We start from the raw sequence: 22,781 nt of genomic DNA on the forward strand, positions 1-22,781 counted from the left end.
TGTGAGACAGCAATGTGGTAAAACTGACGCTTTGCAGTTTCCTTTGAACGCGAATTTTCCTTCCCGAGGTGGAGTGGCGCTCCCCCCAAAGATGGCGGCGCCGTCCCCCTCAGGGCCAGGACTACAACTCCCGGCCTGCCCCGCGGCCCGCCGGCTCCCGCCTTGCCCCGCTCGCCAACCGCCGCCATTTGAACCATGGCGGCTGTGGCGCCCATGGCGGCGGAGGCGCTGCCCGAAGCCTGGCGCCTCTACCTCGTCCCCACCCGCGTCGCCACCTTCCGCAACTGGCCCTTCACCGAGGGCTGCGCCTGCACGCCCGACAGGGTGAGCCCGGCGGCGGCGGGGGGGCGAGGGGCGGCGGCTGGCAGCGGCTCCCGCTGATCACCCCCCCCCCTTTTCTCCTTTTCTCTTTCTCCTTCTCCTTCTCCCCCTGCCCGCAGATGGCGGCGGCCGGCTTCGTGCACTGCCCCAGCGAGAACGGCCCCGACGTGGCGCAGTGCTTCTTCTGCCTCAAGGAGCTGGAGGGCTGGGAGCCCGACGACGACCCGCTGTGAGGAGCGGGGCCGCTGCCCCGGTGGGGAGGGAGCGGGGAGGGAGCTGGGGGGGGTGTGAGCGGTGCTGGCAGCCCCCGGGTGGGTTCCCGCTGTTGTGTTGTAGGGAGGAGCACAAGAAGCACTCTGCCGGCTGCGCGTTTGTCGCCCTTCAGAAGGATCCCGTCAGCCTGACGCTGCAGGAGTTCCTGAAGCTGGACAAGGAGCGGATGAAGAATGCGATTGTACGTAAACATTTGCCATGCCCTCTGAGGCTGGAAGTGGTTCAGTGTCTTGTCTCAGGGCTGTTTACCTGGCCTCTTGCTTCCCTATTGCACCGCTGCCAAACTAGCTTGGTGCTTCTAGGTTCCTTTTGGCTCAGATAGCTTGTCCTCCTCTGGTTCTCAGCCTTTGCCACACCAGAGACACAGCCCGCTCCCTCCCTGAAACCTAACTGACACTCGAAGCAGCGGCAGGCAGTGACTTTTATTGTTTTGTTTGCAGAAAAAACAAATTTCGCAGAAGGTGACTGAGGTTGAAGACACTGCCAAGTCTGTGCGTCGTGAAATAGAGAAGCTGGCCTCCTAGGCTGCACCAGCCTCTGCCGTCCGTCTTGTGTACGGACTGTGACACTGCCACGTCCACTGAACAACTGTTTCCTGGGACCACTTTTGTAACGGCCACACCTGTGAGAAGCGTAACAACTCTGGATGCTCCTTCTCTCACTTGAGTCTGTCCAGGAAGTACCTGGGATCTGATGCACTGCATAGATAATATTCTTCTGCAGGGATTCCCCTATTCTTCCAGTTAGTTTAATTTAGGAGTGTTTAAAAGCTTGTGTTTTTGTTTGTTCTTAATTTCTTTTGTAAACCTAGTTGTTCCTATTTTGGAGGGTACTGGTAGCCTTGCTGCAAAAACTTGTGTTTCTTGCAAGAGTTGGCAGACACTTCCATTTCTTTTATTGAATGTACCAATGAGTATGGGTAACTTTTAAAACAAAAAAGGGGAGGGACTTTAAAAAAGTTCCTTCAGGGATTTAGGATTGTGTTGGCTAATGATGTCTAGCAATGTACCAAATCCTAGTGTGCTTAGTGTTCTTATGAACTTCTGGTTTTATCTGTCTGCTGCCTCATGGTGATGCGTTTATAGTTAAAAGTGGAAGGCAAAACAGCAAAGTAATTCTACTTAATTCTCTGGAGGAAAAAAAAAATATTGACCTTTATTACAGTGAGCTACGCTGAAGGCAGTTTTAACTTCAAAATGGAAAATAACCCCATCAAAGTACAGTTTGTAGTGCTGTTGCTCAAGTGTCAAACCGTCAGTATTCACCATGTGGCCTTAAAATGTTTTAATGCCTTGGAACATAAGGTTGAACGTTCTCCTTGTGCGTGCTTGGAAATGAAAAGAAACCTCACGGAACAGAGTACAGGTAGTGAAGAATTGTGCTCTGAACTGCTGGGAAAGAGTGGGAGAAGGTTGTACCAAGTAAGCAGCTATTAGAGGGTCAGAGTTGATTGCATGGTTCAGCGAAGTCAGTAGACAGAACTGGACGTGTGGGTTTAAGCTCTCCCAACCTCAAAGAACATCAAGCTCCATTTTGGAGAGAAGGCCGTCACGATCAAACGCTGATGAGAGCAATGCTCCTGGGTTTCGTAAGTTCGTCCAACATTCCCTCTCCGAGCTTACTTGTGAACAATGAAATCACTTCATTATTTCCATCTGTAACAGCCAAATCATATGCTGATTGCCCTTTTGTATTCTTCTTTTTTATGCTTGCATTGCAGCTGTAAATAAAGAACAGATTGTGTTAAGCTACTTAGATTCATTTCAAGTTACTGGAGTTAGTAAAGTTGCTTCTACGTAAATGTTGATGTGGAGTCGCTGCAGATTCCTGGATGCTTCTTCCTGCAAGGACAGAGCTGCGATGAGGGCGCTGAGGCTGGGGCAGGCTCTGGTCCTTCAGATCCGTGCAGGTGGGCTGTGGGTGGGTGCCCAGCTGCACACTTACCGTAGCAGGGCTCGGATGCACTCTTCTCCCTCTAATCCAAGCAGAACGGCCTCATGGAGGGCGGTGTTGTTGTACCTGCATGGGAGGAATCAGCAGTGTTCTTATACCTAAGGAAACCATCCGGGTACATAAAGGAATGGTATAGAAAATGAGTAGGAAGATAGAGAAGTACTCACAGTGATCTTTCATAGGCTTTGGTGTGTGAATTAAGTTAATGGGAAAAGGAATTGAATAGAACAGCATTTTTAACTGAAATAACACCTTTCTGGTAAAACTTCAAAAGACCCGAGGTACAGAGTCACTGCTCACTTACAGTCCTGACTGCTGGTCAACGTGAGCACCTTCCTGCACGAGAAGAGGGATCGCTTCCGCGTGCCTGTTTAGGACAGCCACTGTCAGAGCCGGTCGGTCGTCATCGCCAGTGTAGTTTGGGTCAGCGCCCTGGGATGCGCAGGAGAGGGAAGGTAAGCTGTTTCTTACTGCACAGCCAAAACGTAGAGGTTGTGCTTTGCTTTGCTATACAAAAGGCTTTACCCTAAACTACACCATTCATATATCTTTTTTTCTTTCTGTGTGGCCTTGCCAAACCCAGAGGAGGATGCCCTAAACACCTGCAAAACAGAAACTGGGACAATAAAATAACTGTAAAGTATTTTTTCCTCATTTAAAATGCTCTTTCAACCTAAAGATTGCTGTACTGCTTGGATGTTGCCCCCTAAGCGTGAGGTTGAAGTTGTGTGCCAGGCTGATGTTAATTGCAGTAAGTGGTCAAAGAGCTGTAAGGTGAAGCAGTAACTTACTTCTCTGAGCAACCGTTCTATCAAAGTGATTCTTCCTTTCCCATGGGGACCCAGTTCTTCCAGCAGTTGTCTGGACACTGGCTGTGGAAACACAGAAAACAGCCATTAAGATTTCATGCAAGGAAAAGACAAGTGGACTCTTTGCATTTGACTAAAGGTTGGAAATGCACACAACAGTATGAATGCAGCTGAGGGAACAATGCCATATAGCTGAGCTTCAGTATTACCCACGACCCTTCTGTGGGAATTTTGGGTTCTGAGCAAATGTTGGATAACCCAGGCTAATACCTCAAGTCTTGAATCTGCAAATTATCAGCTTTACATCGATCCACTGGTTCTGGAAGCCTCAGACATAGGTGTAAGTGTTTTATTTAGAAAATTAACATACTTGCCTTGCAGAAGTTAGTTAACCAAATCTTAAAAGCAGAAATCTTTTTTTTTTTTTTTTTTTTCTTTTTCCCAGCCTTCTACCTCCTTCCTTTCCCCTTTCAAAAGCCCAATAGCTTGGCCAAGCATTTTTCTCTGGACCCCATCACAAAGCTCTGTGTCTCCCACCCGTTGAGTTAGCGAAGTGATCCAAACCTAGATAACAGCACATTGCACCTCTCAAACATTCTCTGCCATTACTGACAATGTTAATTCAGCAATGCTTCCAGGATGTTTGGTCTCTAGTGGAAATAAAGCTTGCTTCTTGCATTAAGGTATCCCATAGTTGTGCTGGCATCTCAGCTTGATGAAAAACAGAGGTGACCTAAATAAAAGCTTGCTGTATGGGTTTTGTTCAGCCAGACTGTGCAAATGGCAGCTATGACACAGCTAAGGTTATGTCCTGTGGCATCAGAGCCAGGTGTCAAGGGAAGATGGCAATGCCTCCTTCTGGTGCTGCTTCTTAGAGAAACTTGTAACAAAATCAGTCTGCGACAGCTTAGACCTGGTGCTGTGTCGTTAAAACAGAATGGATCAAAAAACGAGGGGAGCAATCTAATTAAGCTTTTGGTAGGAACAAAGCTTGTCTATTTCCAGTTTTGTAATAAGTGTCAGCCATCAGTTTTTCAGGTTTTATATTAAGTTGGACTTTTGTCTGTCCCCCCCCTCCCCCTTCCCTTGTTAGTGTTAAAAGCTTTCTATTTTTATCCTTGGATGCCCTCCTTCATATTAGTGCTGCTCTATATCTATTTCTTTTATTTTTCTGTACCAGCAGAAGATATTTACAGGGAGCTTATCTTCTTTTTCTGTAAGTGTTCTTGACTTTGTTCTCTTTATTTTGCCTCTTGAATGTGAAAGATCGTGATCTTCTTTGCCTACCAGAAAGGGAAACAAGCAAACAATTCAAAGTCAGTATCCTAACAAGAACTCGGGGGGAAAAAAAATCTGGAAATAATTTATCCAAAAATATTTTATTTTGTGCTGAAATGAAGGCAATATTTATAAACTTTCTACAAGAGAAAGTGATGAAATATTTGTTGCAGATCAGACTGGTTTTAACAAAAGGTTTGCACTCAAGCAGACTTAAAAACTTGCTATTTGGAAGTTAAGATTCAATGAAATGTAGAGTTCTGGGGGTTTGAGTCTTTTAACTAGCTGCAGCTATTCAACAGGCTTGACTTGGATTCATGAATTGTTTTGACCAAAAACATCACAATTTTTTCAATGCTGTTTAGTTCCCAGATATTTAAGAACAAGACTAGAGGACCTTGAATAGATATGCATGTCCATTATTTTTAAGACACGCAATCTACCGCTGCACAGGAGGGCTGATAAATTGTGAAGCATGTGGGGACCCTGTGAGTTAGTGCTACTGGAGCCTGGAAGCACATCACTGGCAGTCTGGAAAACCAGCTCCGACTGCTGTTTGCAAAGTCTCACAGTAGAAGCACAAAGTGACCTCAATATGTACATGAACTGAAATGTCAGCTGACACCCGAAGCATTTCTGCTTTCTAATGCTGAATTTACAAATAATTTATGCAATGGAAACCAAAGTGCCATATGAGTTGCCTTAAAGGCTGAGCAGCTACTGACATCAATGGGAAATGCATAATAAGCATCTCTGAAAACTAGAGTTGATGTATTTCAGCATTTCTTATCTTTACAAAATGTACCAATGCTAAAGTCCCTGGCATAGCTCAAACATAGATGATATTGGTGCTTATGGCTTGTATTGGAAAAGAATATGCAGAGCATGTTTATCGCTAGAATAAAAACACTGCACTGAGCAGTGGCTGCAGTTTAGTGACCTCTCCAGCTGTCCTCTAGAGATGAATCATACCCATGAACTTTTGCCAGTCTGTACGTTGCTGAAATCGCAACTCAAACACATTTTGAGACTTCAAGATCAACTTAGGAAGGTGCAGAATGTGCCAATTTATTAATGTGCCTGTCCCAGTCTGTAAGCACTAGTTCCCTGTTCTTGACTACTGTATTTGTTATATCATAAAGACAGAAAAAGAATCTCACCAAAACTAGTCTGGCTGCCATCCAGATCATCTCTGTCTTCTGTTACGCTATTTAGGTAATGATTATTGAATTTCACTGGTTTACTGGTATGAATATCCTGTAGGATGATCAAAATGCAGGAAGTTGATCAGACTATCATGCAATGCTGTTATAAACTCAGTAGCACAAAACAATAAAAAATTATATAGGCTTTAAATCAGTCTCAAATTAGCATAAAACATGATCATCTGTAATTAAACTCTGTTTTGACACAACATAATGTACTGTTTTTTCCTAAACTACGTGTTAGTTTGTTTTGATTTTTTAGAAACTGATAGAACCTCACTGAAAAAAGCTTCGGTTCTCATCCAAGTGGAAGTGCCACTGCCAGCTGAGAAATCTGATTAATTCCTCACTTGTGAAATGATGTGATACGCCTTTTCAGGCACCATTTGGCAAGGTAAGCTTTTTAAGATTCTACACAACAGATACAGTCTTAATTTTGGATCTTTGAAATGGCAGATTTTCATCTTTGAAAAGCTGGAAATGAATATGTGGGTGGTTTTTTGGAATGTGGTGATTCCGTAGGTGGGAATTTAAGTGTTTGAATACTGTTAACAGGAGATTTGGTAAATGGTATCTCCAAACTATTAAAAATTACTAAGCTTGTTTCTTAAGAGCACAATATATGGACTGAAGAAAAGGAGGTTCTAAGATCAGGAGCTAAGGGGTGCTAGAATGACTAAACATCAATAGAAAGAAGAATGTCAATATTACTAGAAAACTAACGAAAAGCAAGATGATAGCAACACAACCATGAAGTCTGGCTTAATCATATAAAGATACCTGTTCAACCAGCTCCAAAAGAAAAGAAAAAGATTCTTTTCTCTGAAGTGATGAGTTAACACCTTGCAAACAAAAGAATTTCTTGTTTAGCCCTGAATTGAAAATGTATCAGTGTTACCCTGACTGCTCTAGCAACAGCTTTAGACCAGCTGCCTTACAACCGGCCGCATCCCCCAGACTGACCTTGTTACTAGCAAGAGCATAATTTAAGGTAACAGTGACTTGATAGTCGTTCTCACAGATGGCAGCAGAAGTAATCTGTAGGGAAAGAGCAACCGAGCAACTGTTAGTATGTCTTACAAAAAGGAGACAGAAATAGTTTTAGGAATAAGTCACAGTGATGGGCTGCTGATGTTTATTGTGGAGCCAATGCACAAAATCACACACGGACAGTGGCCTTTGCCTGTTTCTGAAATGGCACCTGTACTTTAACTGAGGAAGGGACAGGTGGTGTTTTGATTAGCGGGGAACATCAGAATGATGGAATTGCCAAATTAACATAAAAGATGTGGTAATGCTATGTTTAATGAAAGTGCGGTCATTTTTCCACCCAAATTTTGCAGTTGTGTGAAAGGCCGTGTGGTCCTTAAGATTCCCCACGCCAGAAGAAGTGGCTGCTGCTTTAGTTGTACCAGCCTGTGGAGGTACAAGCTGTACTAAAACATAAGTAACTTTCTATATCTTTATAAGTGTAGTGCTGACAAGAGTGCTCTTGAAGCTATATAAACAAATGGACAGGGGATTATACAGAATTGAAATGAAGCAGACAATGTTATATTGCAGCAGGTTGGGAATCCTGAGATAAGGTTGATTTTATCTCTAATCTGTATGATAACTGATAACAAGGCATTGAACCCAGATAGTTGGCATCTACTTTGAAGCGCTTCTGTTACTTTTGTAGGCAGTGATTTCAAGACAATAGAATGACAAAAGGCCAGAAAAGCAGCAGGAGTAGCCAGTTCTAGGTGATTCAGGCATATCCCGAATTCTCTGGCAAAGGAAATGAGTTGCAGTGGACGTACACCTCATGTCCTGTACCATCTATACCAAGCAGATATCTTTTATGTTTATATTTGCATTAGTTTCTGAACACTGGTGTACTAAAGAGGTCTTAGATGTAATTCGGATGCAAAATATCTGCTGTTAAGCCTCCCAAAAAAATAATGTGACTAAATACCAATTACATTTGTCATCCTTAGTATTCATTAGCTTTTCTAGAGTTGTTTCTATATGCTACAATAACTTTTTTTTTGATTGATATGCTGTATCTCTCAGGTCAGGATAAGATGTAGTGAGTTTAAACTGTAACGGGAGATTCAGGTCAGTCACCAAGAAAGAGCTTCCCAGTATCTATGCCAGCTTAAGGAATTGCCAACCCTACTTCTGCCTGCATCCTACTTTCAGCTTTTTTTTTTTTTTTTTTTTTTTCTAGCGCTGATGCACCTTTTTTTTTTCCTTTCTTTCCTTTTTTCCAACTATTTTTAGCCTGGGTCAGTTCATTGATCCCAGTAGACAGGCCATTGGCACAGGCAGTTGTGCTGGCATCACCAGGAAGCAGCGAGGGGGGGAAGCAACTCCTTAATCCAGCAGGGCTGCCAAAGAAAGCAATACAGTGCTTCAGCTGAACTGCAAAGGATAATTGAGCGCAGAAATGGACTGCCTGGGGCAATTGTGAAATCTCCATTGTTGGTGAATTTTAAAAGCTTCAAGACAAACATCTGGCAGGAACCGTTTAGGCAGAGCTGTTCCTCTCTCAGGACAGGGACCAAATGATCTCTCAGTCATTCCAGCCCTGTCTTCTAGGACTGTTTAGACAGGGTCTCCAGTTGCCACCTTTGGTTGCTATCACCCTTTAAATCATTTTAATGCAGGTTGGTGCACTGAAGACCAGGTCTCCAGTATGGAAGGAATACACTCTTCCACTACTGGTATAGTTTACATTAGAAGTAGGCTATATAACCAAAGAGAATTGCTGCTATCTGCTGGTGTAATCTAGCTCTAAGTTGGGGCAAGCATATCATCTAAATCCAATTTCTAGCAGGGTTTATTTAACTGACCAACTACACAGATGTCAGTTGGCTCTTCTTTTTCTTGATTGCCTGCTGCAGGATTCTGTAAAAGCAGCTGAGCAAGAGCTTTCTGGCTTCTATCACTTCTCTTACAGCTGTGAGGTGAGAGAAGAAAAGAAACTGCCATATTAAAAAGAAAGCAGAAAAAAATCTTCAGTGAAAGACTAAGAAAGAAATGGAACAACAAAAACAAACATCCCCACATATAAACAAGTTTAGGTCTAAAGAAAACATAGGTATGTATTTTTCTAGTGTTTATCTAGCAGCCAAAATATTCTTCTCATGACACTTCATGGGAAGATATTACTCACAAGGCCCTTCCTACCTTTCCCATTCGAGGTTCTCCAATCAGTGCTCTGAATTCAAGGTTGTTCTGGGCGTAGCTTCTAAGGTGAGCACAGACATGATCCAGCTGCTTTCTCCAGTAACCTGATCAGAGAGAGTTAAGCAGGACGAAAAAATCCTTGAGATTGTGGTTAACATTTCTTCTGCTCATTTGATTAAATGATTTAAAAAAATAGCAGATTTTCACTGCATACATTTCAATTTTATATGGGAGAGCGTGTTAAAAGCTTCAGCATTCCTGCTCTTTTGCCTGTCAGAATCTCTTTGAAAGAGTTACCACGCTGTTATGCTGGTACAGGGCATGAAACACTTGTTGCATATGTCCTGTATTCAAAACTCAGCTTAAGCCATTCAGAGTTTTTGCATCTATCATCCAACTACTTTCACAGCAGCCTTCTGTTTTCATTAGAGAAAGAAAGAAAAGGTCTTGGTCGTATTCTTCAGTGGTTGTTATCAGGATAAATCTGTTTTTGGGCACACTTATGGGAAGTACAGCGTATGATTTATTTTGTTGTAAATAAATTGGGTAGGCAAGGTAATCTTGTTTAGCTTACACAGTGAAGTTGCTCTGACCTTACCTGTCCCCTCACAGTAAGTGAAGCTCATAACAGTGAAAAGAAGCCAAGTCAGAAGCGCTGCTTTCTGACATTTACAAGAGAAAACACAAGTGCACAAGGACTTCTGTGCTTGGAGGACTCTTTCTAAGTCAGAGCTGGTAGAAATTATGACAAACTAAAACCACAAGTCTTAGTTGTCAGGCAGCTTTAAGGAATATAAAAAAGAAGGATGGTTGACCCACAGAGCAACATAAATTGTAAAAACAAGTTGAATACAAGTTGAAAATACTAATTAAAAATCTAAGCTATGGTACTACCTTATGAGTGATCCCTCCAGGGATGTCAGTATTATTTGCAATAAACTGGTTGATGACTAGCCTAGGTCCTCAGCTTCCTTTCATTAAAAAAAAAATCCAGATGGCCAGGAACATATTCTTGCTCTTTTGACTTTTTATTACATCTAAAAGGCTTTTGGGCAGTGTTGATAGAATACTTCAATTCATGCTGTTGTTTACACTTAGATCACACTGATTTACAGATTGTTAGAGTGGAAAAGGGGAGGTATCTTTGTAAAGTTTACCTGGTAGATGACTTAGCTCCAGAACAGAATGAAAATACAGCAAAAAGAAAGAAATATAGTACACGTCAGAGGATTCGTATTTTGGTACTGCTGTTATTTCACCCTGTCCTAACAGTTTATTTTTGATCCTCACAAAAGAGAAGGTTAGTTAATGGCTGATATGGTCAAGGACAGCAACAACAAATTGCTTATTAAATCACTTGCATTTAATAACTTTAATATCAAATGTCTGATACTATTTGAATTCAAGAAAAACAGACCTATCTGGCCTATATAAACAAGATTTCTTGGTGTGATAGCATATGGTCTTGTTGATATATGTAGTGTCAAGCCCTTTAGACAGCTTAGCATCAAGGAAATAGAGCAGCAGGAAATATTTGACTGTAGCAGACATTTATTGATTTATAGAATGAAATATATTTCCCAGGCCTTGGCAGTGTCTGAAGGAGAACACATTACACAGTGCACCTTCAACAAAGTTGATGTTTCTAACTGGAAAAAAATTAACAAGTCTGGTGTAGGACAAAACCAGAATTTATTCCCAACCTTTCCTAGTAAAAGGAGTTCTCTTACAAGTCAAGAGCTGGACTTTTGACAGAGACACATGAATGTTTAGTGTTACTATTTTTTTTTTCAGTATTATTGTAGGCCAGTCCTTTATGATCTCTGAATAGATTAAGCTCTCTCACATGTTGAGTTGAGTCAAATGTTTTATTTCCTACAGTCATGTCTCCAAGAGAACATGCCACATTTCAGAGCAAGCGAGTAGGAAAAAAAATTTCTCTAGTAATAATTTAAAAAGCAAAAGTGCATCACGTTCATATTTATATACAGAGTCAAAACAGGAAATTCTAACATTCATTAGCACCCAAGAGATAAATAACTCTGATAACAGCCTGAGGGGTTGACAGCAGTCAAGTGATTCCACAAAGAACTCCTGCTGACCAAACCAGCAACTGCAAAACAAAGCAGTCTGCAGTAGTGATACAGTAGTCACCGCATGGACGGTCTCTGCAGTGAGACAGATACCTTAGGGGGATGGAAAAAGGGGACTACAAGAGCTCTCAAAATTTCTACCAACCCTTATTTCTTGTAATGCCGTTAAGAATCCGTTTCTCTGTTTTAGTTTGTGTTGCTTCCAAGACTTATATCATTTATTTCACAACAGCATTCCAAACAGATTTTTCACGTAGACGTGTCTCATCATATTTTTCAAGTGCTGCAACCCCCAGCACATCAGAGTTTTGTTAAATAATACTCCCAGCACGCTCTATCGCAGTACTAACCGAACTTAACTTTTGGCATGGAATAGGGGTTGTTTAGTGGTTTCCAATTCAAATATAGGACACGCATGCCCCTGATCTTGTGGGATCTGAAAAAAATCAAACTACTAGCAAGCTAGTAAAAGTGTACAGGACTCGTTAGCCACAACTTTTATGATTGTTGACAGGCTTTCTTTTAGCTATTATTGGAGATCAGTGATCTAATTTCTAAGGCACTGTGTTTCCAGTTGGAAAGACAGATTTGTAAAGAAGTTAGTGACCTGCTGATGGCACATTCCATAGACTATAATCTTATGAAGAAAAACAAAGTCATATTTCACACCTTTGTTTTGAGTAAGAATTTTCCTTTATGATTACATAAAATCAAACTCTTTCTAACCTTTTCCGGGACTGATGGCTGTCAGGAGAGGCTTACGATCACTCATTTTCTCCAGCTTTTCTTTGTGTAAAATCAGCTCAAGTTCCTTCTTTTCCAACAGTTTGCTAGATGGGTAAAAAAGTCCAATGGTTTGGGTTCCTTTATCTTCTGTTTCTTTTAGATCTACTCTTGATTTGGACAAGGAAATAGGAAGAGACTGCCAGGCAACTTGAGCTTGAAGTGGTTTAGTCTGTGGGAGAGTATGGAGGGGAAGAAAAAGTGTAAGTAAAATAAGTAGATATAATTAAATGGCTTACAAGCAAAAATAAACTAAAACAGTATAAAATTGTAAAGAATGACAAAGCTAGAAGGGAGAATCATTAACAATTACTGATTATAATTACCAATCGGTAACGATGATGTGATTTATCACAAATATTCAAGAAAGCAAAACTCTTCATGACTGTCAGAAGAATCAGGCCGCTTAGCTGTCCTTGCTAAGTGTTATGGTCTCTTCTTAAAACACAGTTTTCAATGCATGAAGGATTGCTTTGTATTAGTAGGACACAGTAATTCATGAGTAGTAAGATAAAATACTTACAGAATGAAAACTTCTGAAAAACTGCTGGTTTCCCACTTTGATATTTAGAATGAGGCTTTTAAAGCCTTTGGCTAAGGCTACATTTTTGCAGAAAATGGCTCTCAGAATAAACATATGCTTGGTTTTGGTCCAGAATTCTCAAAGAAACATCTTAAAAAAGAAGCTGTGTTGATTTATACCAGTAGTGGACTGGCCTATCCTTTAGCTGTGTTCAAGCCTGGCTTTGTAATACTGTGTGTCTTACCTCAGAAAACCTCAGCGAGTCCACAGCATCCATGAGAACTCCATTCTGGGAGCTCACCCTTGATGGGGGCTCTATGTAAACACCACAAAACGCACAGAACCGAGCATATGGACGGTTGTCTGTACCACACTTGAAACAAGAAAAGTAGCACGGAGGAGGATCAGGCTGGAAAGTTTAATGAAATACTTGTTACTACAGAAACATACGATGAGCAGTTCAGAAGAGATAAAAACAATGACACAAATTAAAAGGAAGCAAAATAAGAATACCTAAAGTGATTAGAATAGTAACTAGGGTACCAGACTGTTAACACACCGGCAGATGCAAGACAGTGAATCTTTAGTGATCTCAGCACTATGTTAAGGAGGCAAACATTTTTTTCCAGACAGATTTACTATTTTGGTATATTATTTTTAATGTATACTTCCAAAAACATTTATGTTCTTTGTCAAAACCCTGTCATTACTAGTGTGGTGCTCTAATACCAAATATTGACTGAAATTCTTCCAGTTTAAGCTTTTGAGCTTTCCTGGAACAGTATAGATAGCAATAATTGTGCATGCATGCAGGGGAGTGCTTAAAATTTTATGTAGACTCAGCTCACGTTAAAAAAAAAATGTTATTCTCCACCAGTGTGATGTTACCTTGAAACACTACAAACAAAATACATGTCCAAAGAAAATGTTCACGTTGGTTGTACCATGCAAAACTCAACAGAGAATCAGTTGATAAAACACTTGTCTTTACTGAAGTTAATGAGGTCTTCAGCCAAAAGAACCACATGCGTCATCTTATCTCTGGTAATTCCCTGTACAGATGATCATGGCCCAATGTAGTTGTGGGAAAACTTGAGTTAGGTTAGCCTATGCTTTAGCCTTTGATGGACAAGCTACTTTGGTGGAGTACACAGCTATTGTATCTTATCTGATGCAATGAGGTGATGCTCGTTGGCCCCACAGCAATTTATTTACATCTCTAAAACCCTAAGTCATTGACAAAAGTAGGGTCAAGAAGTTTTTAATTAAACTGAGCATTTAATGTTTCTTTATATTATCCTATGTGCTTTAAGCAAGTATTTTGATAATAATAAACTATGTACTAACTGATAAGAGTTTTGTGAAGATTGAAAGTGTTTCAGCTCATAGATGAGTAAAACCAGATTTGTCAACGCAAACACCAACAGCATGTACCTTGGCTCCACACCAGTCACAGAAACGAGCGTCACACTGGTTAACACGATTGCATTTTGAGCAGGAAATTGTCTTCCCTTGCTGGCTGCTATAAGGTGGGGGAGTATCTCTTTGAAGCACGTGCTAGTAAAACAAAACAAACATCAGGCAGAAACTACTTCTTATAAAGAAAAGTTCAGTAGCTAACTAAGGCAAAATAGAAAATTAAGCAACTTCGATAAAATAATGTGCAGTCTAAAAGAATTATTTCAATGTAGAATAAGCAACAGACTGATTTTGATCTAACTTGCAACATTTCAAAAGCACTGTAAAATGTGGCATTAAATTGTTTGTTTGATTGTTTTAGTAGGAATAAGTGCAAAAAAATTATTTCCTTATCAGTTGTGTCCTTAATTTATATTGAGTACTTTATTAATATGGCCCCATGTGTAAGTACACTTGAAATAAACAGGGAGGATGCTCTGCTGGCAAACTTATATTTTCAAATCCAAAACACAACTGCGATTTTTCTTATTACCTTTTAAAGTCTTTGTTGTGGTATGGTGGGAGGAGTGTGTTCAGAAAACAAGTTTTTTTTTTTCCCAGTTTGATATTTGCTACATAAATATTTTTGTACCCTTTTACCTCGTACAAGTTATATATTACCTAGTTTTCCCACTACAATTAACTTATATGGGTATACAAAAGAAAACAGATTTTGCAGCTGAAACTTGGAGGTTGAGTATAGATCCTAGCTAGGACAAACAAGTCTTAAAATGTTTTGTTAGGTTTTGCCTCAGGAGTCTAACAGGGATATAAGTCCAAGCATGTTATTAGTCTAAATTATTTTATAACCATTAATAGTACTTAATGGTCATTAATAACAATTAATAGTAACCAGTTTCATTACTAATGATCAATTATTCAGGATTTGTTATTGGTCATCACTAATTACTAATTAATCACTATAACTAGTAACATTTGTGATCGCTATTAATAGTAATTCAGTGAGCAGTGAAATTTCTCTTAGCTTCTACAGAGCTCGCCATTAAAGTCATATGCCTAACTTTATGTGGTTACACATTCACATCTGCATTCAGTGAAGCAGTTAAATACATGATTATCTTCTTTAAACAAGTACAGATTTCATCTGAAATTCACTTTGAAATGACCCTTCACTGGCTGAAATATGGCCTAAGTGAAATATATCTTAAGCTTTTTATATAAGACCTCTTTTTAACAAGGAATTCAATAAGTAAGCTACGCTGGGAGTTGAAACAGACAGTAATTTTAGGGGGAACATTTATGGTGTTTCTCCCCTCAGTGCAGAATCACTGACAAATACAAGCACAGTAGCTGTATGTGCATAGGGGCAGCAGCAAACTGAGTTAACAAAAATAAGGTAAAAGATTATTTTGTTTTCATAAAGTAATCGAGATGAGTGAGAATGATCTTTTGGATGTATCTACTCGAGTTCTGTATTGCAACTAATTATTTGGATATCAGCAAGACTCCCAAAGAGTCCCTATTTTTTAAGTGCATTCTGAGCTTTGCAATCCTGACTTCCACAGGAGAAATTTGGAGGCATAGGGTTTATTTGTAATATTTAGCTTGGTATTTGTGATGGCACATCAGTGAGAGTACTGGTCTGGAACATGGCGTGTGGGAGGGATTCTCTGCTTTTGTAATATAGGCACAAAGGGATAGTAATTCATTTTTCAAAAGAAAGTAACTTTATGTTTTGACTTGGGTAACCCAACTGCAATTGATGCAAGAAGCCTTACCATCTGTGCTTCAGGCAGTTTGCTTTCACAAGTCACACAATATTTATGGTGAAGAGGATTTCCTGTGCCGCATGCCTGACAAAGTACTTTGCCCTTTTAAATAGAAAAAGAATATGTTTCACATGGTATTTGAAAACTGTTAGCAACAATAATAAGAAGAGGACTCGATCACAGAAAGTACTGTGGTTATTCAGCTCTGCAGATAGAAGAGATCCTTCAAGTCTGTGCTGTGGAGTTAGGTTTTAGTTAAGCCATGTTGCCTAGTCATCACAAATTTGTGTATCTTGGTGCCAGTTTTGTTTAAGCTATGGTACAGGTCACTTGGGAGATCTGTTATCAGTAACTCCAGACCTTTTTATACATTAGTTTCAGATCGCTTCGTCAATTACCTTCAAGCAGATGTTGGTTTGGGGCTGCAGCTGTGGAGCTATTGGAGACTCACATACAATGCAGGTGGGTGTATTCATTGGCACGAGATGTCTGCATTCAAGACATGGTGCCATCTGAAAGAAGACACATTGTACCTTATTAAGGACCGTGATTAGATCATTAAGTTTATTGTGAGATTTTCAATATTTTGCTTATTAAAGTCTACATCAGCAGCAGTCACTGTAAACACAGCAATTGACAGGAAAATAAGGTTGATATAGAGGTCAAAGGCTATTGAGAAATCACAAAGACAACCAGAAAGAGAATGCTTTAGTGATGACTATCGTGTGCCAAAAAGGTGTTAAATTATTTTTCAGTAGATTTAAATGCTACCATAATATGCGTGTAGGTATTTCAAATCCTTCTAACTATGAACCTCATCTAAAGAGGTGCTGAATATTTTCAGTCATCACTTGAGACTACAGCATTGTCCCAGACAAGACATCTTTTTGAGGATACAGAAAAAAAAAATCACCTTTGACTCGTTAGATAGGGTTACTATTTCATCAGAAGAGATCACGGAAGACAGGCATCACTGTAAAAACTCAGGGTGCTCTTGCATATGCACGCATACCGCTGTTAAAATCTTCAGGCAAACTAGATGGATCTTCTACAGCTATGACACAAGCACTAGTCACTAACTTCACTATTCAGCACTGGAATAAGATGCACATGCAGATCCTGAAGATGTAGTGGTTGTTGTTGTGGGACGAAGAGGAAGCTGAATTTGGTGATGTTTCCCAACAGAAGTGAATAAAACACAATTTACCTTTTTGATGTTATCCTTATTAAAATATATAGCACTTGAAGCAATCCATGGTTAGTTTTGCCCATCATTTAAGAATTACTTTGGACCCACTGCTGAAGTTACAAAACAAATTAAAACAAAACAAGCAGAACTCCCTAAAAGAAACGGTGACTAAATAATGAATATGTAGTTTGCTGAGGAAGGTTGGTCCTATGAAGAGGATTTGTTGTGTTATGATTTTTGCTGACCTGTGCTCCTTCAGGGGGCGGGAACTGACGTACTGGCACAGGTGGGATAGGAGATCCACATTCCTGGCAGAAGTGAGCCAAGGGGTCAGACAAGCGAGGTGCGGAACAGTGTGCACATCTGAGAATAAGAGCAAACTACCTGAGCATATTTTGGTATTTTTTCTAATTTGAAAAGACAGCTTTTCCTGTGATCGTACAAGCGTTAGGAATTTTTAAAAGGATGGTAAGAAAGTTTATAACATTAAACACTGATATGAAAATAAAGTTATATATGAGAGAGAATTTTCAAAGCACTAAACTAGATCATATTCTGCTGCTATAAGCCAGTATCTGCTTTGTCTTTCCTAATTTTTAATAGAGTCTCATAGTATTATCAACTTGGTTGCTAGTAGCAATTGCTCCGTTACCTTCCAAGAACAAAGATATTAAAAGCAGAAGTCACTTACCTGAGGAAATTCGTCTCCCTCTGGATCCTTGCCACCTGTGTGCTTGCTAAGCTTTTTCGGCTAGTCACCACAGAAGAAGTAGCAAACTGAAAAAAAGGCAATTCTTTAGCATTAATTAGCTAATGTTTGCAAAATGCATAGAAGATACACACAATTGCATCTAACAGATTCAGCTAAAGACATGTTATTTGAGTTAAAGTGCACTGAAATGCAGTGCATTAAAGAGCATCTACTGCATCTTGATTCCCCCATTAGCTGTTTTAAGGACCTAATTCTAATTAGAAGAATTCTAATTCTTCTTCAAAAAAATATTTACTTCCAAGTGAGCATTACTATATCTTAAGTTTTATATATTGCTAATTGCATATTCAGTAATGTATTAGAAGAGGATTAGTAGGAATGCAGGCATTGCTAATTTGCCTTGCCTCGTTTTGTCTTTATTGGTAACTCTGTACTGCTTCGGGCATCCCTATTCCAGCGTGTCATTACCTATACATTTAAAGTAGTGCCATACAGCACAGTCCAAAGTATTTGCTTCTGAGAGATTATATGAAAACGATCACAAATTTTCAAATCTTTGCATTTTTTAGAGCTCAGTTATTTTGATAGACTGTTATGTTTTAATTCAACACCCCTCTGCTTGCCTGTAATGACTCTGTTGGTAGTGTTGAGATGGATTCCTCTCTGCATCCTGTTGTTTCCAAATGGCAGTTCAGGAGCTGTGGTCCTTGCAGGGACTTGCGATAAGTCTTTTTTTCTGTTTCCAAGTCTAAAATTACAAACCTGTTATTCCACTGTCATTCACTTCATGGAGTTAAGATATATGTTAACATGAACATTATATGCTCTCAAGTTTTATGTCCCAATAGGCAAGCATATTTCTAGTCATTATTCCAAAATTATTTTCAAATCCATATTTTGGGTTAAAACAAATTCCATGGAATTGCAGGAAGTTAAACTAGAAGAAACCTCATTCCTCTCTAAAAGAGCATACTTTTATATTTTTCTCTGTTTAGGCTTTTCTTCCTTCCTACATTGTCAAAAAATCCATCTTATAAGAGTAAATTAATTCGTAAACATTAATGTGATTCCCTATTCTTAAACACTCCCATTCCTGTGACCATGGGATAAAAGCCCTTATACAGGAAATCTGGGTCAAGCTTTCATTTTTGCTTTGTGTATTTATTTTGGAATCTTACTGCTGGCAACACTCAAATATCAGTAAAAAAAAAAAAAAAAAAAAAAACTGTAAAGGATTTGCAATCCAATCAATTTAACAGCATTTTCTGGCACAAACGGGGGCCTTGTTATGTTGCTCAAACTGAACAACCTTTTTTAAAATGTTTTAAGAGGCAATTTGATATGTGTAAAGGCAATTTTTGTTCTCTATTTGCAGTGCTAAGAACTGGAAATTGGAATTCCCAAAAGATGTTTAGTCTTTTGAGGTGGTTTTGAAACGACCTGTATTTTAATAATGATATAAGATGAAAACCTTACCCTGTCTACTTTCAGCTAAGAGAGAAGTATATTTCAGCTTTATGAAGTAACACCACACCTTGAAAATCTTGGGGTGCTTCACTCCAGGCAGGTTTGATTTCCCTGTTCATTCCATTTTTCTTTGACTTTGTAGTAAACAATCCATCTTCTCTCTCCTAAAAAGTAATTCCAATTGAATTCCAAACAATATATACATATATATTTGCTCTAATCCTTTTTTTCTATAGGTGTTTGTTAGGATTTTAAAGTTATAGGTACATTTTTAAAGGTTAAGGTTCTTATTTTCAGTGCAAGACTTTGAAAAGCTTAAATTATAAATGCATTTTAAAAATGAATTGGTCAAGAAAGACCAGTGGAAAAAAAAGAAAATATGTTGCCTTGAACTTTTAGTATTACAAAAAGGACTGAGGCAGCAAAGATGGACAAACAGGGAAAATTAAGTATATAAAAAGTATAGGTTATCAAGATTTAATCTTTAAGTAATCTCATACATACAAATCTTTAAATTCAGACAAGGGGTTACAATTGTTAAAACTTGCCTGTGTGGTGACAGCTTTTAGGAAATTCTTGTCATTGTCTTCAACAGAAAAGATGTTTGGTTGCTTGTACTCCACCAGAAACACCTTTGTTACAACAGTACTCTCCCTGCAGTCCCTGAAAATCAATGTTCACAAAGCTATATACATGTCATGAAGCCATGTGCAGCAAAAAGTAAATAATTGGTGAACATGGTTCTTTTTTATTTAAAGTTAAAAGTGAGCACAACAAGTTATCAATAAAATGTATTAGTATTTTAATCCCTCAACATCTTTTTACCTGTAAAACTCCTGATACTGCTGTGTCTGCTTTCTGAGGTAATTACTGTTTGCCAGAATTGCAGAAAATAGAGGACAGCCAGACTTTTCTTCCATTCATAATACCATATTCATTTTCCCAGCCAAGCACCAGGTAGCACACTATTCATTTGATGTAACAACTGTATTTCTCAAGTATTTCTTAAATTACAGCAGTAATTTTAAAAGGCTTGTGAATGTCCAAACCATACATTTGGGATTTACTGTCATTCTAGAGCATCTATTTCACCCACCTGAAAATGTCTTAATGAAAACATACTGGAAACAAGTGTTAATCCAGGTAGTGATACAAGAAAATACATCCAGCCTAGATTTTGCATGTCTCTGCACAAGGAATATAACGTTGTAATATTCCAGTGCAGATATAAGCACAGGCTACCTGTAGGTGCTAATAGAGGAGAACAGCAAGTCCAGATTCTCAACTGGACTGGGTATTTCTGTCCCCTTTGAAAAACAGGATAAAAATACAACACAGAATGCATGTATTTCCTGTCTCTAGGCATGAAGTTAGGAGAAAGTCAGTTCCTGTGTAGCAAAATCTCTGGAATGTTGCATTTTTACTCTTGTGCATGCAACATTTTTCCTGAGCTGTGGGGTCTGCCATTCTGTGCTCCTTCCAGAGCAACTATGCAAATTCCTGGGAAGACCAGCTTTTTTAAATCTGTTGAATCGCTGGATGACTTCTGATGGCAGAAAATACCACAGTAGTCCCTCTGGCATTTTGATCATGTTGACAGATGAACTCTGAGTACAATGTATTTTATTAATCTCTCACCCACAGCCTCTATGGATCATTGGCCTACATCCATGTCACAGAATATAAAGATTCTGGATAATCCATCCCCATAAACATTGAATAAAAAGTGTTATGAGAAAGTGAAGACAGTGCACCCATAAAGATCACTTAGGCTGCAAGCTGGTTGGGGAAAGAGTTGTCTCTCATTTTCCAAATACAGGGTAGTTTAAACAATATGGCTCTAAGCCACTGCTGGGATATCAATCCCCTGACAAAATAAAAGTAAAAGAAACCAGGATACTTACTTTGTAACTGCAAGTGCCTTGACCATGATTTTCCCAACTGGTAGTATGATAGGACTTCTATACTTAAAAGTGTTATGCTCTCCATAGCCAAGTTTCTTATTGGGTTCTGGTTTACTTCCATCTAATGTGTAATAAATGGAGACCTCAGGTGTATCTGAAAGACAGAGAGAGTAATTAGCTAAACTGTGTGAGAGCTGTAATAAAAACAAACTCCACGCCTCTGGAAATCCTCTCTACCGTGCTTGATTTTTCTCCCATAAACAGAATAAAGCAGTTGTATAAATGACTGAAAGTTCATGACCAAAATTGTTTCTCCCATGAAAAATTGGTTCATGACCAAAATTGTTTCTCCCATGAAAAATTGGTTACTAAATGAATACAATTTCAATTGTAAGCAGTATTTCTCTTCTTAAAGTAGCTGTACAATGGTTTTGTAGGGAAACATTGCAAAAACTCATCCGTTCTAAAAACAAAAAAATATATTTTCTCCTATGATGAAATGTGGAATTGTAAGGAAGTCCTTTAGGGTGAGCCTAGCACAGGCTAATTTCAAGTGCTATTTTTGCAGTCACAGCAAAATGCAACAACTTAAAGAGCTTGATCTTGAAAGCAATTAAGACCACTAACATAGAAGAATAACCCCCATGTCAATGACATTGTTTGAATTAATAAAATCAAGTGCAAGTGTATTTGGTGTATCAAAACACAGTTAATTTTATAAGTTACTCAGGGAAGTGGTTATTCATAAACGTATGATAAAAAAAAAGCTTCAAATGGTCACATAAGAAAATGTTTTACATAGAGTCAAAGCTATTATTCGTACCTGATTTTATTTCTACGAGAGTATTTGTATCTATTTCATGTTTAGCCTTCCCTGGAAGAGGGATTCGAAGTGGTATGACCTGAGGAACTGAGACAGAGCCCGCTGTCATTTTTCTCACCAGTGATCTTTAAAACAGAAAAACAAAAAGGCTGACAATATTTTTTCTTGACAGAAGAATGCATTAAGAAATGTGGTCTTTTAATGTAATTCCTCATCTTCATTTGTTTCTTTTAGGAGAGAGAACACTGGATACTTTAAACTGCTCACTCATGAATATTTATATATTTTTCACATTGAAAAAGAATAAGATCCTAACCATCATCACACTTTTGACATTTTCTCCTCGAACAAAGCTTGAGACGAGTTCTGTTGCCTTTATTTCACTTCAGCTTTCCTTGCTCATGTCTGACTTCCAAGTATTCAAGAGAAAAAGCTTTAGCATCATACGTCAGTGATACATGCTAAGAGGGAACAGTGAAGTATCCTGACCCTAATCATTAAATATATGGTGTCATTTTCTCTGCAGGAAGAACAAGCTACCTGTTTTGTTGTGGCCACCTGAATGGGTGTCAGGGCAATGCAAGAAGATGTCCTGAAGAGGGCTAGAGACAGCTATTCCTTAAGCTTATCTCATTTGTGGTATGCATTGAAAATATACCTATAAAGCACATGCCAAACTTAATTTATCATAATTTACGTATGATGTCATTATCTCAGCCAAAGCTCTCTTGTGCTGCATGCACCCTGTGGCAAAGTCACCTCAGGGCGTGCGGATCAGACCTTTACCTGACACCGGGGGCTGTGACCAGCTCTCCTCAAAGCCTCACCAGCTCTTGGCGCACACCTAGGGCAGAAGCACAGGGTCCCCGGTCAGCATGGTGGGAGCCCACCAGGGGGACAGCACAGGTCACAGGAGGCAGCCTCAGCCTCACCAGGCCCCCATGTCCCGTCCTCGCACCACACAGCCCCGCTCCATCCCCTCACACTGGGTCCCGGAGCAGAGGCTTGCCCACCCCTCGGCACCCAGACAGCCCCTGCTTACCCCGACCGACCCCTGCCCACCCCACTCGATCCCTGCCCTCGCCA

The 22,781-nt window shown here is 39.5% G+C and overlaps 2 protein-coding genes and 1 long non-coding RNA gene across 9 annotated transcripts; 2 read left to right on the forward strand and 1 right to left on the reverse strand.

The window, feature by feature from the left end:
- The first annotated feature begins 156 nt into the window (after positions 1–156).
- BIRC5 (baculoviral IAP repeat containing 5) lies at positions 157–2,345 on the forward strand. The gene is made up of 4 exons (XM_084514830.1): positions 157–324; positions 441–550; positions 658–775; positions 1,035–2,345. Exons 1-4 carry the CDS (start codon positions 196–198, stop codon positions 1,116–1,118), a joined length of 441 nt encoding a protein of 146 aa, XP_084370956.1. The 5' UTR covers positions 157–195; the 3' UTR covers positions 1,119–2,345.
- DZANK1 (double zinc ribbon and ankyrin repeat domains 1) lies at positions 1,720–22,749 on the reverse strand. Of its 5 annotated transcripts, none has more exons than XM_084514819.1 (21): positions 22,482–22,749; positions 21,696–21,820; positions 20,873–21,026; positions 19,517–19,631; positions 19,036–19,132; positions 18,125–18,249; positions 17,481–17,566; positions 17,035–17,152; positions 15,999–16,112; positions 15,610–15,702; positions 13,847–13,969; positions 12,657–12,821; positions 11,833–12,061; positions 9,014–9,117; positions 6,803–6,877; positions 5,795–5,891; positions 4,551–4,639; positions 3,339–3,419; positions 2,852–2,979; positions 2,539–2,613; positions 1,720–2,435 (listed from the first exon to the last, which is right to left on the reverse strand). In XM_084514819.1, exons 2-21 carry the CDS (start codon positions 21,802–21,804, stop codon positions 2,387–2,389), a joined length of 2,226 nt encoding a protein of 741 aa, XP_084370945.1. In that variant the 5' UTR covers positions 21,805–21,820; positions 22,482–22,749; the 3' UTR covers positions 1,720–2,386. The 5 variants fall into 5 exon arrangements, with proteins under 5 accessions (XP_084370945.1, XP_084370946.1, XP_084370943.1 ...); XM_084514820.1 differs by having other exon boundaries at positions 2,539–2,645; XM_084514817.1 differs by having other exon boundaries at positions 1,720–2,314; positions 22,482–22,726.
- On the forward strand, positions 2,877–22,465 carry LOC311434583. 3 transcript variants are annotated; one of them, XR_014691574.1, is made up of 5 exons: positions 2,877–3,002; positions 6,102–6,233; positions 15,976–16,062; positions 19,564–19,688; positions 22,222–22,465. It is a non-coding gene; the product is annotated as an uncharacterized lncRNA (long non-coding RNA). The 3 variants fall into 3 exon arrangements; XR_014691575.1 differs by having other exon boundaries at positions 2,917–3,002; positions 6,084–6,233; XR_014691576.1 differs by lacking the exon at positions 19,564–19,688 and having other exon boundaries at positions 2,917–3,002; positions 6,084–6,233.
- Positions 22,750–22,781: the final 32 nt, after the last annotated feature.

Source organism: Aythya ferina (assembly GCF_964211825.1).
Source record: "Aythya ferina genome assembly, chromosome: 3".
Classification (NCBI taxonomy): domain Eukaryota; kingdom Metazoa; phylum Chordata; class Aves; order Anseriformes; family Anatidae; genus Aythya; species Aythya ferina.